Source organism: Alligator mississippiensis, chromosome 1 (genome assembly GCF_030867095.1).
Source record: "Alligator mississippiensis isolate rAllMis1 chromosome 1, rAllMis1, whole genome shotgun sequence".
NCBI classification, from domain to species: domain Eukaryota; kingdom Metazoa; phylum Chordata; order Crocodylia; family Alligatoridae; genus Alligator; species Alligator mississippiensis.
In genome coordinates this window covers 148501494-148517539 of record NC_081824.1, presented here as the reverse complement: position 1 = coordinate 148517539, position 16046 = coordinate 148501494, and the positions used below count along the sequence as shown (strand labels likewise).

Genomic DNA, 16046 nt, shown 5'->3' with positions numbered 1-16046 from the left:
TAGTTTTTAGATTCCCAATGGAACAGCATCCTAATATTTGGAAATAATGCAGGTGACTCACTTTTAGAACAATCAGATTCCTTCAGTGTGTCAATGAAAAGCACCCAAAATCATTAGTCTCCTTAAACACCCCCCTCCCCACAACACACACCACCTCTCAATTCAAATCTTTTCCCTATTTGGTTGTATTTCAGATAAATTACTTCAATGTGGAGATTTCCCGTCTACCTCACCTGCTCAGTTCTAGCCCCTGAATTAACCTACAGGATTAAGGATCCTAAGTCAGTTAGGAATGTCTTTGAATTTTGTCAGAAATCAGTGGGCACCCTAGCATAGGTGCTCCCATCCTATGGGCTTGCTAACCAGGTTCTCATGATACTGTTTCTTGGTCACTTTGTCTTTGTTTTGCATCAATACCCAACCATGTGTGACCAACAGCAATGATTGACCTCAGGGCACTTCCCTGTTTGACCATACAATACTGAGATACAAATGAAGACTCTTCTATTGCCTCTTCTAGGGCCAAGACCTGTGCCCTGCCTCAGCTAATGCTGTGGGATCAGAGCACGTGCCAGTTATAGTAACCTTACTTCTGGCTCTGTGTAGGATTAGGATACACAGTCTGCTCCAGTGCTCTTGATTGACTTCACCACTGTGGTGACACATGAAAGGTCTGATCTCCCTGAGGGGTCCACAGCCCTGCCAATTCAACATGCCTCTGCCAAGTCAGCAAGCTAGCCAATAACACTAAAAATGTAAGAGGCCAAAAAACCCCCCTCTACTCAACATAAACACCTCCACAACCTGCACTGTAAGGAGTATCCAGCTTTTTAACCATAGGTGCATCTACATGTGCAATTAATGCTACTCAATTTACTGCACAGTAAATTCAGGTGCATTAAATTGCTCCTGGATACATGTCTACATGTGCATCTGGGTTGGGAGCAAACTGAGCCCAACAGGAGCAGCCTAGTCCAGGGCTGCTCCTGCTCTGCTCTGTCCCCCTGCAGCAGGCAAGGGGAGCTCCAGGCTCCCTTGGGTAGGTGCCAGCCCTGGGCTGGCAGGGGATTCTGGGGGCAGCCCTGGGCTGGCAGGGGCCAGAGGGGAGCCGAGTACAGCTACCAGGGGCATAGCTGTGGCCCCCTGCTGCCTGGGCTAACTGGGAGCAATTTGGTGCCAGTCAGGGTCTACACATGTGCTTCAGCGCGTTAGTTTAAAGCTCCATTTTCTAGTACCTGTATCTGTTGGTACCAGGAAACAGTGCTTTAAATTAATCTATTGCACAGTAATTGCTGTGCACATGTAGACAGTGGCACTTTACTGTGTATTAGATTAGTCTAATGTGCAATGCAATGCACATGTAGATGCACCCCATAAGTAGTAAATCTATTACCTCCCTGGCTCCTCTGCACTAATTCACTAGTAGAAGTGATAGTGGCAACAAATTGGGAAATTACTTTTGAAAGAAGCTAGAAGCTGTGCATCATAAACTTCCATGAAGCCATATAACAAAACAAGAACCAAACTGAAAACTGAAGTGCTAACTTATTTGATCAAAAATACACTTACTTTGAGTTTTTTTTAGGAAGGATTACATGAATCAGCTACCTACTAATAGCTGGTAATTCAAATTCTCCCTCCAATGCAATGCCAATGAATAGTTTACTACTATAGGCAAACTGAGTTACTGAGTAATTAATTACTCTGATAGAAGGTATCCATTGCATCTTTTTACTACAACCCAAGAGAAAATCCATGCTGTGTTTTTTCTCCTTCACAAATCTGAGCTTAAAGAGCCACTTTACAAGAGTCTCATAGCTCTACATAGAAGAACATAATAAGCCCTTACATTTTACCTAAAATAGCTTGAGAATATAGGCCAAATATTCCTAACCAGACACCTTGCATCATGGCTTTCAGAATTCTATAATAGCCATGTGGGTTACTTCAACGCAATAGGCATTGACATCTTGCCCACATGGCCATTATAATTATGCGACTGAAAAAACCCCTCATGATTTCTTTGAAATACTTCTATATGCTTATAAAAAGTGCTCTATGGAATTAGAGTATGCAAGATCTCGGGGCCCAATCCTGCATTGAGTACAGTGTAGACAGACTCCTGTAAAAGGCCCAAGTGTAGGACTGAAGTCCCCGACTAGTTACGGTGCTGTACTAAAACCTCTGGAGTTTTCATTTTGAGTATGATTCCAAGTAATCACTCAATTCTATTTCTGAATGCCCCACATGGATTTAGTTAACTTCAGTGTAAGCCATACTGAAAGCAAATCTGGCCCTGAATGGTGAACTGGAAGGATTTCTTGTATGGAGGAGCCCTGAAGCATTTACATACAACAAATCCTTGACACTAGCAACTCAAATTTTAGTTACTCTAGAACTCTCTGCTGACAGGAAAATTAGGGAAAAGTTATGATATTGCAGGGGCCAATGCTAAATGTGTCAGTTGACAAGGCAGACATGTTTAATTGCTGTCAGAAGGGAAGCACCCATGACTCCAACTATAGTCAATGGGATCTGTGAATACTCGGATAATCTGACTTCTATATAATGTCAAGGATTAAGAAGCACCTGGGAGAGGGCAAACCCAATACATCCTCTATACTCCACAAGACTTGCTTATTGTAGACACAGCTAATAAGTTTCTGTTCTTATAACCACTATTGGTTCCCTAGAAAAAAAATGCGCTGTGCCAGCAAAAGCACTTCTGTGTTGGTATAAGTGTGCCTATATACTAGGGCTTTTGCCAGTATAGAAATAAAATCACCCCATTAACTGGCATTATTACCCCAGCAAAAAAAATCTAGCTCAGACCTGGCCTTAGTTAAATGTCCTGGCCATCCCTGCATTTTTCTAAAAATAGTACAGAAGATTAGACACTGAATTTTTAAGGTAAAGAAAGAGATGGGTCCTTCCATTTCCTTTAGAAAAAAAGATTTTCACACCTCCTTCATGCATCATGAAGAAGAGTACAAGTTCAACTTAAATCTCCACAGGTCACCTCTTGATGAACTTATTAAGTTACGCTCAGGATTAGCCAAGAATCTTATATATAAAGAGATAAAGCTGAAATTAAGGGCGTTTTCCACCATGACTTTCTGTAGCATATCCAGAAGCGCTTTGGCATTCAGCGCTCCACTGGTTGCCTGTCACAAACCTTGTTTCTCAAATTCTTCAAAAAGGTTCAGACTGGTAATGCTAGGGCCAGTGAAGATGATGTAGTTTTTTCCTGATGCATTCTGACAAAGGCTCTTGGCCACCATACTGTGGAGCTGAGGCTTGTTCTTCAGAGCATCCAGTCCATCGGCACCACTTCCTTCTTTGAGATGGACGTAAATCTTAATGAGCAAGTAGAAACAAGAAAGAAAGGCATTGTGGTTATTATGGCTCAGGAAGAAGCAAATGCAGATGTCAGTCCACCAGCTAGATTTCAGTGGAGGCAAGCTGTAAATAAAGACTGTAGATAACCATTTAAATGTCCAATACACCTGTCAAGGGAGCACTGCACTGTCTTTAAATGACTTTGGAATAGCAGCTGGTATAACAAAGGGAGAGAGAGATCCTTGTCTAGACTCAAGGGCTTTGTGGGGTCAGGGTTGCTACCATGAAGCTGGAAAAAAAGCATTGTCGTGATGCAATAAACCTCTACTCTTAGATATGCTGCTATATTGATTTTGCACAGGCTTACTTTTGTCAGTCAAAGGCGATGTTGGGCCTTTGCGTTCCAAAAACATGGGCCTTTACAAGAGGACCAATGAAACTGTCCATTAGCTGAGTAGTATTCAGATTTATCATCTCTTCAGCTGCCATTAGAGGGTGATGTGACCACACACTCATGCCAGAATGACACGTTCTTCCATAAATGCCAGCTGTCCATGTCCACAGCAGGCAGTATGTTCTACCTCGACCTCAGGTACTGTTCTAGCTTACTTCTTTTGTACAGATCTTTGATTTGAAGGTAAGCCACTAAAACACAGCAAACAGGCAGTCAGGGTGCTTTGAGCTACTTTTAACAGTTAATTGTCCTTCCTAGCTGGCTGGGACAAATCAGATTGTGTTGCTGGCATAGCAACTTAAAGCTAACCATTACCATTGTTCAGTAAATGTTTCTGCTGTCCTCGTAAGACCTGGTGGTCACTCACAGCAGGCCATGAATTCTTATGTGCAGTAGCAGGAAAGGTTTGTTCCCTGCTAAGAGTTAATGATAGCCTCTGTCATTGTATGGATAGGTACATACAGTACAACAGTCACCCTTGTTGATGCTCTGCAGGAACATATAGAGGTGAAATTATCCTCTCTCTCCTATAGGCAGTCAGTCTGAAAAAAGGTTATGGCACAGTAGGTAAATAGGGAGAAGCCTTGTTTGTACAGAAGACTCCAGGTTTCATTTATTTAATTCACAATATTTGGAAGCATAACTTTTAGTGCTTCTAAATGCTTAAACAAAGAAAGGACACACAATTTAGCAATCCTGCTAAATATAACCCACAAGCACTTCCTCTCATCTGGTCACCCTAACCTTCCCCCAGAAGTCTAAGGCAATAAATGAGGTTTACAGCAGGCTTCCCATGTCAACAATCAGGGACTCTGATAAAATTACTCCTCCTTTTGGTTCAAGAGTTGAAGACTTGTCAGAAAAATGTAACCTTGCCATCTATCCTGCATTTCTGTAAAAGGGATATTAGCTCTCACTCCTTAGTGGATCAAACTGGTGGGGATATGAACAGAAAAACTAGATACTTCCCTAAATCCCAGAAACTGCCTAGCCAGCATCTTCTATGAGTATTACGGGTTTTTTTTTTAAAAGAATGAGCTATGTACCTGATTCTCCTTTGGCTCCTGATGTCAGCTAAAAGTAAAGTACAAATAAACTACAATTTCTAGGAGAAAGCACAGTTCTGCCACCCCGCCTTTTCTCCATTCCTTACGATTTATAACCTTCTCCTCTGTGAAGAGCTCCAGGGGTCTGATTTAAAAATTCTTAAATTAAACAACATTTTCAAGAAATCAATGTATGTTAGCTAAAAGGCCTTATGGAAAAAAAATTCCAGAAGTGCTTGAGAGAGTGAGCAGCCCAGATCTTAAACTCAGTGGGCACATCTTCACATGCAATTAATGTGCCCGAATTTACTGCACAGTAAATTGAGGTGCATTAAATTGCTCCTGGGTGCGTGTCTTTTCATGTGCCCAGACTGGGAGCAAATTGAGCCTGACAGGAACAGTCCAGGGTTGATCCCCTGCTTTACCCCCTGTAGCAGCCAGGAAGAGTTCCAGGCTCCCGTGGGTTCCAGCCCCAGGCTGGTAGGCACTGGGGACAGTCCAAAGCTGGTAGGGGGCACAGGCATTAGGCCTGGGCTTTGGGGGGTGGAGGAAGCTGTCCCCACTCCAGGGGCAGCACTCAGCTGTAGGGAGCTTGAGGCCAGCCCTGAGCTACATACAGTTGGGAGGTGCCCCCAGAACTGGGACAGCTCCCCACTTCCCTCTGGAGTTTGGGGCTGGCCCCGAGCTCCACACAGCTGAAAGCTGCCCCCAGAACCATGACAGCTGCCCCTCCCCGGCCCTCCCCCCAGAGCTTGGGGCTTAGCTAGGCAGCAGTTGTGGCCACCTGCTGCCTGAGCTGCCCAGGAACAATTTGCTCCTGGTTAGGGTCTCCACGTGTACTTCAGCGCATTCGTTTAAAGTGCTGTTTTCTAATACTTGTATCTGTTAGTAATAGCAAATGGCACTATAAATTAAATCTACTGTGCAGTAATTGATGCACACCTGTAGACAGTGAAGCTTTGCTGTGCACTAGATTAATCTAATGTGCAGTAAAGTGCACGCATAAATGTGTGCGGTGAGACTTAAGGTTTGAAGTCATTTAGGTGTGTTAGAAATTTTTACTCTTAGCTAAGAGCAAATTCTTGAAGCCACAGAGGGGTGAGGGTAAGCTGTAGAACTTATGCGTTTAAACCTGAATGACATTTCCAGGTCTTGTTAGTAGCACTGGAAAAAGTCTCAGTACAAATCCACAAAGCTAAGTACAAACAGTCAAAAAGCTGGAGGCTGAATCAATTCAATCTTTGCAGGTTAGTCTATGCTGCATAAACTGAACTGATAAGCAAGTGATCGGACATTCACTTTTGATTGCAGAAATGTAGCCACATGCCCACAGCGACTAGGGCTGTGCGAAATTTTGCCACCAGTTTCAATTCGATGCTGTTTCAACCTGTTTCAAGGTTGCTGTTTCAAGGTTGAAACAGCAAAATCAAAATGAAACAGAAACAGCCTTGAAACAAAACGAGGCAAGTCGAAACATTTCGCTGTTTCGCTGTTTTGCCCATAGGTTATAATGAGGAAGGTCAAAACAGCCTATAACTTTGTCATTTCTAGACAGATTTGGATAAAACTTGCAGAAATGGTACCCCCTTCTGAGGGCATAAAGGGTGCCAAGTTTCAAGAAGATAGGCACAGGGGGTTTGGAGAAACTGCATCCCAATATCTTGAGAGCCAAACTTGTGTCATGTGTATGTGTTAAGCCACAGCAGGGTCAAAACTGCAGGCATGCTAGCCCCTGCTGAGGCCACAAAGCCTGCCAAGTTTCAAGGAGGTAAGTAGAGGAGATTGGGGGAAACTGCACCTCAAGCTGCAGACAAGCAAAACTCGTGACATGGGTGACACTGTGTGTGTTAAGGCGCAGCAGGGTGAAAGCTGCAGGCCTGCTAGGCCCTGCTGACGCCACGACGCCTGCCAGCTGTCAAGGAGATAGGTGCAGGGGGGTTCTGGGGACCTGCACCTCTAGCTGCTGACAGACAAAACTCGTGCCATGGATGCTTGTGCAACTGTGTATGTCTTGGGGCACAGGGGAGGGGAAACTACTACAGGCCTGGCTGCTAGCCTCTGCTGGAGCCATGAAATCTGCCAGCTGTTGAGGAGATAGGTGCAGGGGGGTTCTGGGGCCCTGCACCCCTAGCTGCTGACAGACAAAACTCGTGACATGGGTGCTTGTGCAACTGACTGTGTCTGTCTTGGGGCAGTTGATTGTCTGTATTGATTATTTCCTCTCCTTAGTCTGTGGTTTTGTAGGTGTTAATGCATGCTCGTTAAGTCATTATATAGCAGCTAGGTCCTGTGTATTGAGCTGGTCCCCGAGTGAATCATGATTAATTGGTAACTGGTAACACAGTAGCTTAGCAGCCAGGCATGCAGTAGTGTGTGTGTGTGTGTGTGTGTGTGTGTGTGTGTGTGTGTGTGTGTGTGTCCCCGCCCAGTGCCCCAAGACAGACAGTTGCACAAGCACCCATGTCACGAGTTTTGCTTGTCCGCAGCTTGAGGTGCAGTTCCCTCCAAACCCCTGCACCTATCACCTTGAAATTTGGCAGGCTTTGTGGCCTCACCAGAGGCTACCACATCTGTGGTTTTAACCTCCCTGTGGCTTAACACACACACATGACATGAGTTTTGCTCTCAAGATTTTGGGGTGTAGTTTCTCCGAACCCCCTTCCCCCAGTTTCTTGAAACTTGGCACACATCATGCCCACAGAAGGGGCTACCATTCCTGCAAGTTTCATCTAAATCAGGTCAGAAATGACAAAGTTATAGCCTGTTTTGACCTTCCCATTATATCCTATGGGTGAAACGTCGAAACAGGGTTGAAATCTCAAAACATTTCAACGAAATGAAATGGAACAGCCATTTCGACTCAAAACAAAAGTCGAAACGAAACACTGTTCTGTCAACATGTTGAAATGCTAGTCGAAACGAAACACTTCCATTTTGCACAGCCCTAACAGTGACCCAGGCCAGAAGCTGGGGGGTGCTAGAGCATGCTTTTCTGCTCGCTGGAACAGACAGCTTGGGCCAAGGCTTGGCCACCCATCCTGAGTGAGGCAGTTTGCAGGGGAGGTGCGTAGTACCTGTGGGACTGCAAGTGATCTTGAATCTGGAGGGGATCTGGGACAGAAATTCACTATACCGATTTAACCTAAGTCAGTTAAGTCTGATACTACATCCATCCAGGTTTATCTTAAACCGGTTTTGGCCATTTTGAAAGTGGTTTATGTGCACTGAACTTCCGTTGCATTACAGATTTGAACTGGTTTTTGATCACTTGTACCAGTTTGTACGTAATTTCTCTCCCTAGCCCAATTGTTTGGAGACCTTCACCTTCCTGACAGGCATCTGACTCCACCCAACAAGCTCCAGTATAAAGGACATTGCATTGCAATCCTGCTCTTCCTTATTCTCTCATGCCAGTTTCTTCCTTCCATCTTTCTTCACCCACCAGAACTCTGTGGGCCCCTATCTCCCTCCCTAGAATCCTACCCCCTCCCAGGCACTCTGCCTGTTGCCATAAGTGACATTTCTCAGATCTCCGCAAAACTCATTTTTACTGTACAACTTCCAGTACCAGTCAGTTTCATTTTAATTAATCCCTTCTGGCTTCTGTAGCCCACAAGCCATTTCAGTCTTAAGCAGCTGCTGCTGGCTGGTAAGTATCAGTTTCTGAGACTACTCACCCCCAGGTCCTGGAAGGCAGCAGAAACTTTCTATTCCTCTTCCCTGCTTTCAGTTGAGCCTTCAGATTTGACTTCACCAGCTTTCTGAATAAACCACTCTACTTCTCCAGCTTAATCAAATCTTGCCTTCAGAAACCCAGCTACATCTTCACCACTTTTGATACAGTCCTAACGCTCTTGTCTTCTCTCCTCTAGCTCCCCGCTTGTTGTTCCGTGAATAATTTTGCTGAGAGAAAACTGATAAAAATAAATTACCTTCCTCCTCTCCTTAACTAACCTTCAGTCCTCCTCCTGTAACTTTCACCTTCTCCTCTTGTCATGGATGCAGTAGACTATTAATCAGAAAACTCTGCAATGGCATTGCCCTATGATGCCAGGAGATCTGTTACAAAAAATGAAAACCATCCTGGAAAAAAACTGATTTTACCTGAACAGAGGAAGAAGTTGCATCACATTTCATGTGAGAAATTTCACACAGTGGTAAGAGCATGGGAATTTCAGTCACTTGACTAACACACAAATTCATAGGCAAATGTGTTTGTGATGATAGGATGATGGAGTGTGCTACAAGGCTACTGGGAAAGGAAAAAACTGACAAATGAGCCACCACTGCTTACAATCTGGAATAGACTTGAGTGCTATAGGCCAACAATGCTTGCCCCTCCCCCCAGCACTGATCATTTTTGCATACGGTCATTCATGTGAAGGATAAGTCTCACTAAAAAATGGAGGATCAAAGTAGTCAACTTTTGTTCCTAACTGTCAAATATTTAAAAGTGCCCTAGAAACCAAATATTGGCAATTCTGTTTGTGTTCAAAGCTCAGATGGCAAATTGAAAGCTATTGTGGATAGCGCATCACAAGTACTCCACATTCATACACAATTGAAATACCCTAGGGTACGATTCTCAGATGAAATAGATGACATTTGTGGAAAAAAGCGAAACAAATGGGGAAAGCAGTAATAAACAGAAGACTTTGAACACTATATTGTACGGAGGAGTATTTAATAAAGGACGGAGCCTGAAACAGTGCAAACAGCAGCCAAGTTACTAGAGGATATAGCAATAGAGGACAAGCTAGCAAACAAAAAATCAATCGAGTGGACACGCTATTTAGATGCCAAACATTCACAGAAGAAGATAAAAGACGTTGGTTTACAGACAGCATTTCACAAATATTCAAGTCCTTGAAGTCACTGAGCTACTTCAGACAGTGCTTAGGACAACTGGTTAAGCAAATGCTATCACCTTTTGTGCATAAGCTACTGCTCAATACAAGCTAACTTTATAAAGAGGTATTGATTACCCAAAGCACTCAGGCAAACCTCACTTTCTCTGGGAAGTGCCAGAAGGTAATTAACTTCTATTTTACCCATTGTACCTCTTCCACAGCCACTGCTATCAAGTAATGCCTGACCACATCTTAGTGTGGGACTCTACTCCATGGATTTTGGGTCCAAAGAAAATTGCCATCAACAGAAGAACTGAGACAAGGCTGTAGAATAATTTTTTCACTTGCAAAGACAGGTTTTCCCCGGTGCAACAACCTTCCCAGGAACCACTCATAATTCAGAGATCAGAGAAGTGAGAGGTTGGCAACTAGAAGGAAAGAAAAGGAAAAGAATCAGAGCTACTTCTGCTTAGCAACAGGAAACAAGCAGGGACATGTCTACACGTGCATTAACGCACTTTAGTTAATGCGCATTAAATCTGTGAGGTACTAAGAAAATGTGCATTAGCCTGTTTAATGCACATTAACTAAAGAGCTTGGGGTGCCTATACATGAGCAGTGAGGCTGCTCCGATGTGCTGTAATTCCAGGGCAGACTCGATTAATTGAGTCTGCTGGGTCGTGGCAATTACCACACTCCAGTAGCTTCCCGTGTCTCATGTATCAGTGTTCCTGTGCCTCAAAATGGCACCCCTCCAACTTCCCAAGCATGTGTATAAATGCCCATGGTTTTTATGCAATGCTTAATGTGCATTAGCCTATTTTAACGTGCATGAACAAAATAGCACATTTTTTATTGATGCTTTAATGCACATTAAATAAACTAATGTGCATTAAAGCACACATGTAGACATGTCCAGGGAGGCTGCTACTACCACTGATATGGACCCTGTAAGCTACACCTTTCTAGTGCAAGAATAAACAAGTGCTGGAACATACCACTGAGGAGGAATCAACAGATTCTGGAGTCTTCAGGATGAGATAAGGTTATCTTTCTAGAAGACATGCTTGAATCCAGCTTATGAAATAAAATTTCTATGGCCTGCATGTATAAACATCAGGGGCAATCCTTTTTGGCCTTGGTTTATAGATCTATGAGCATAGTGCTCAGATCCCAGGCTGATAGATGCCTCACAAAGCTTTAAGACAGTCGCTTTTCATAGGCACTGAAATATAAATGACTATTTTAAAAACGTAAATATGCCAACTGTGATCAAAACATTTCATTGCAGTAGAGGCTTGCTGATCTTACATTAATGCTGGAAGGAAAATAGTGAAGTTGCTTTCAAAGAAAAACATCACTTTTTCATGTAAAGAATGATGTTAGGGTAACACTGAAGCTTGAACAAACAAGCTTTCAAAAGTCAGAAAGCCTAATCCCATCTCTTTAAAGCATATATACCACTATGCACACAAGAATTAATTATTAGCTTCAAGGGATGTGGACAGAGAGCTGCTGCTTTCTAGCAATTCCTGGTGTCAGAGCCAACTAGTGTGACACAGCATGAGGATGCTCTAAGTTATACCTGCAATGGAATTGAAGTATAGCATGCGTGCCTGAAAGCCACCAGGATTTACATCCTTCCCAAGTTGGACAAAGCATTGATATGGGCCTGGATTTAGTTTAGTCTAGGTTAATCTTTAACTTGTCTTTAAAGGCAAAGTTTGAAAGGAGTTGGTCCATTAGTTTTCAAGTTAAGTTTAAAAGGGATATTCAACTTGTCTTTGAACAAAAGGCTGAAAATATCTGCTATAAACTCCTAGGATCTTACAACATCCAAATGGTCACGGCCACAGTAGGACTGCCTACTTACTCCCAATACCCATTTATCCCCACCAAGAAGAAAGCATGAGCAGCAATGAAGTGCCTTATAGAGCTAAGCTAGCACTAACTATGGGAGGAGATCCATGATAATGTGGCTATCCGGCTTCTGGTACCTGAGCTAACCAGGATCTCATTACATGGCACTGCATTCTGACACACAGAGCACATCTACATGAGGTGCTAAATGTGCAGTAGCCTAATAATATGGCACAGTGGTATGTTATGGTAGAAACAGTGCTAACACACTGCTGAGTTATATTATTAGGCTACTGCGCAGTAGCATCACTAAAAAGGCATACACCGGCGCTACTGAGTGTTGATTTAGTACTTGGTTATACAAGCATCAAACTTAATGCACAGTACCTACAGCACATTAATGAACAGGTAGACATGCCCAGAGAAACTTTATGGGAGTGAACTGATGCTTGGTTTGGCAGAAGTTTATACCAAAGACTGTGCAAGTCTTAAAAGTGGCTGTTTTAAGTCTATCCCTGTCCCCAATGGATATGTCTATACTCAACCCCAAATTCATGTGGTCTCAAACATGTTCTAGTTTTGCAGATATCTTTCATTGGAGGGGAAAAGTAGTAAGGGAACATGGGAAAGAATATTCCCATTTTCATGTTTTACTCAATGGGTAAATTGGGACTGACATCCACTTCTAGTCCCAGCCAAATTATTGCCACCTTTGATTGACTCTCAAATTGTTCTCATTCTATCTGCACAGAATCTTGATTTGCTCCAACATACCTGATCTTCTCTGCTTCCCCTCCCTTCCCCTCCAGGGTAAGTATAGACAGTCAAAGAGCCAGAGGCTGAATTGATTCAGTCTTCACAGATTAGTCTAACCTGCATAGGATTGAACCGATAAGCAAGTGAACAGACATTCACTTTTGATTTGAGAAATGCAGCCACATGCCTGAAGTGACTCTGGCCAGAAGCCTGAGCATGCCTCCCTGCGCAGCTGGAGCAGACAGCTTGGGCTAACTCTAGCCCACCCACACTGCGACCGGGGGGGGGGGGGGAGGGTGCAAAGCATCCTGGGATGCTGGGAGTCTGTGAGTTAACTTGAATCTGGAGGGGATCCAAGACAGAAATTCAATAAATAGATTTACCATAAATCAGTTAAGTCTGATGCTACCTCCATCCAGGTTCATCTTAAACTGTTTTTAGTCATTTTGAAAGAAGCTTATGTGCACTGAACTTCTGTTGCATCACAGAGTTGAACTGGTTTCCAATCATTTATACTGGTTTGTGTAATTTGTCCCTAGCCCCCATGACAGGAAAGTTTGTCTGTTCTCCTCATTTCACCCTTCTAGATGTCTCAGCCCACCCTCATTTCTGATCTTACCCATTTATTCCCTCCCTTTGTTCTCTGGTTCTTTCACTTCACATTAAAAACATCCACTCTCCTGTATCAGATGCTCACCCTGGATCTCACTTGCTGCTTCTACTATAGCCAAGCTGCCTTGTGCCTTGACCCATATTTATTGAATGTGCTGTCTACATTCAATTGCTCTGGAGTTCTTTTTTTCCCAGTTCCATCCTAGACCCTCTTCAATTATAATTCTGCCCCCTGCACTCAACTGAAACCATTCCTGTGAAAGTCTGTAATAACTTCTTCCTAACCAGTGCTCAAAATCAGTATACACTCCTCCTCCTGCCATACCATCATGTTCTTCTTGAAATTTCTTCTTTTTGTGCATGATCCTCTTCCCAATCTCAATGGGTTTCCTCTGGAGTTCCTCATTACCACCCTTTCAACCTTCTGCAGGGGCTTCCTCAAGGCTCTGTCTTTGGATCTCTTCTCTGCCAACACAAATTTGGCTGCCCTTTTTGGGTTGATGACTTACTGATTTATCCCTCTGTCCCACATCTATTTGTCTGTGTCCAAACTGAAGTCTCTGCCTATCTCCTTATCTCTTGATAGCTGCCAAGGGGTCACCTCAAGCTCAATATGGCTAAATCAGAGCTCTTAATTCCCCCACCTACAAAGTCTTCCTTTTTTTACGTCATCATGGACATCCTCCTCCTTGTCATTTATATCCACAATTTGGACATTATCGTAGGCTCTGGCCTTTCTAGGCCCTTACATCCAGGCTATGCCCCAGTCTTGTAGACTGTCTGCATAAAATGCAACTGACAGCCTTTCCTATCCATCCAGGCCCTTATCTTGCATCTCAATTACTGCAACATGTTGACTACTGAGGTCTCATCATTTCTTTGTGCTCTACCTCCGCTCTCTTGTACATTAAGCGCGCATCTACATGTGCATTTAAACGCAACTAAATTTAATGTATTCAGCTAATGTGCATTATGCAATTTTTAGCAGGTCTCTACATGTGCAGCGACTTGGGACTAAAGTTAGTCCCAAGTCCCTGCAGTCTTGTGGCTACTGTGGAGAGCACCAGCCTCCAGCCACATGACTGCCAGCACTTGGCAGTCATGGTGAAACCAAAGCCACCTGCCACCATGTGGCAGCCATCTGGGGAACTGACCCCTGGCCAGCCCCTTTCATGCCCAGAAGCCGCATGCCCATTGCAGGGGCAGGACATGGCAGCTCTCGCCTTGCTCACCCTTCCTTCCTGCACCAGGCCTGCTCCAGCCCCTGCCACTGCCAGCAACACCCAGCACCCTGCTGCTTCAGCCTGGCCCCTGGCAGCAATGACCAGCTCTGTACTCCTGCTGGCCATGGTGCTGGCCCTGCTGGTCCCAGCAGGCTCCAACCTGCCCAGGCACCAGGACAGCCACACACCTGCCAGCTGAGGCCAGGGCACTAGCTGCAGGAGGCCCTGCCGGATCCCCTCCTCCTGTACTCCCCACTCCAGCCCACCTTCCCTGCTGCCCACATACCCCCTGCCCACCCGAAGCACCACTCTGAGGATACTTACATGGGTGACGCAAAAAAAACTTTATTACCCTCACAATACCCACCCCCATCCATCCCCCCTCCCCCACTCAAACAGAACCCCCTCTCCCCTCCCTCTCCACCCATCAACAATAAAAAAAAAAACAGCATTTATAAGGGTAAAACAATATTTTGGGTCTTCAAGCCCAGTGTGGAGGGCTTGGGGCGGGGGGGAGGGTCTAGGGGGCCTGAGCTCATTCTGGTGCCCTAGTGGCAGGGCAGACCCAGTGCTAAAAAGTTAGTGCTGGGTCATGTCTACATGTGCATTAATGCACATTAACTAATCACTTGCAGGTATCAAATGTAGGCATGGTTAGCCTAAGTTAATGTGCATTAAGGGCATGCACATGTAGACACATGCCCGTAATGCGCATTAACAAGTCTCTTGTAGATGCGCTCAGACTGTCAGAACAAATACAGATCCTGCCGCAGAAAGCTGCGTGTACAGCATTTAGCACAATGGGATCTTGGTCCAGGACTGAAGCTCCTGTACTAGACTTTTTTTTGAAAGAGGCAGAGTCTCACCTTCTTTCCCTTCCCTTTTCTCTACTGTTAATAACTGCCTCCTCTGTAAAATTGCTCCAGCATCTGATTTCCTGTGCCAAAGCAGAGAAGCATCCCTAGTAAGATTTTTGCCTAGAATACCAATGTCCTCATGTTGTGAATAAGTATCTGACAATGTAGTTCTTAAAGTGTTATTATTTCACTATGGCGTGGCTTAGGGAAAGGGTGGCAGCAGAACAGACCCTGGGACTGGATGTGGGCTTAGGAACAGCAATACACTGGTTCACATTTTAAAATTTATATTCCCTTCCCATAAAAGCTAGGAATGTGACATTCATGTTCTGCAGAAATTGTTTTCTCTGGTCCTCTGCTCACCCAAGGAAGCTTCCCTCCTACTGAACTGGCAAGTGGATTATATTTTTTTAAAACCCTGTTTTAATTAAATGTTTGCGATGCACTTCTGTGTTTGCTGATCTCAAAGGCCAAATAGTACTGGATGGCTAAAGGGGAAGAGGGTAGTGCGTGAAAACATTCTTTAAATGGGACCAAGATGAAGCTAGCCAGACTTGGTAACCTTTCTGTCTGACAGACAGAATTGGAGAATACTTTCAATGATATAAAACTAGATCTATGCCATTCCATCTCCTTTTTTTTTTTTAAACCTATGAAGCTAGGGGTGCACCAATAAAGATTTTTGGTGCCGATACTGACAGCCGATATTTAAGGAGGCATATCAGCCGTTACCGATTCAATTTCTGATACAGCTGCCTCCAGCTGGTAAATCCAGTGGAGTGGAAGGGGAGGGGAGAGGGAAGGGGTGTGGGGCAGGCAGATCAATGTCCCCTACAGTGAGGAAGGGGGCAGGGACAGGCACTGCCCGGGGGGGGTGGGGGGAGCAGAGCCATGGCTCATAAGGAGAGAAGAGCTGGGGCTGTGCTGGGTGGCTGGCGGCAGTAGCACTGGGAGCGGAGCAACAGCAAAATCTGGGGAGGATGCAGCATCCTCCCAGTGCCAGTGACACCCACTCCCAGCCCAGTCCCCACCGAGAAGAGCCCCACGCA

At 44.5% G+C, this 16046-nt stretch overlaps 1 protein-coding gene across 1 annotated transcript in view; it reads right to left on the bottom strand.

Moving 5' to 3' along the window:
• PGBD5 (piggyBac transposable element derived 5) overlaps positions 1–16046 on the bottom strand; it is a 101343-nt gene that overhangs the window by 21412 nt on the left and 63885 nt on the right. Inside the window, exon 4 of the mRNA XM_006267911.4 lies at positions 3176–3356. Within this exon, the coding sequence (XP_006267973.3) occupies positions 3176–3356 (181 nt within the window). The remainder of the gene's footprint in view (positions 1–3175; positions 3357–16046) is intronic.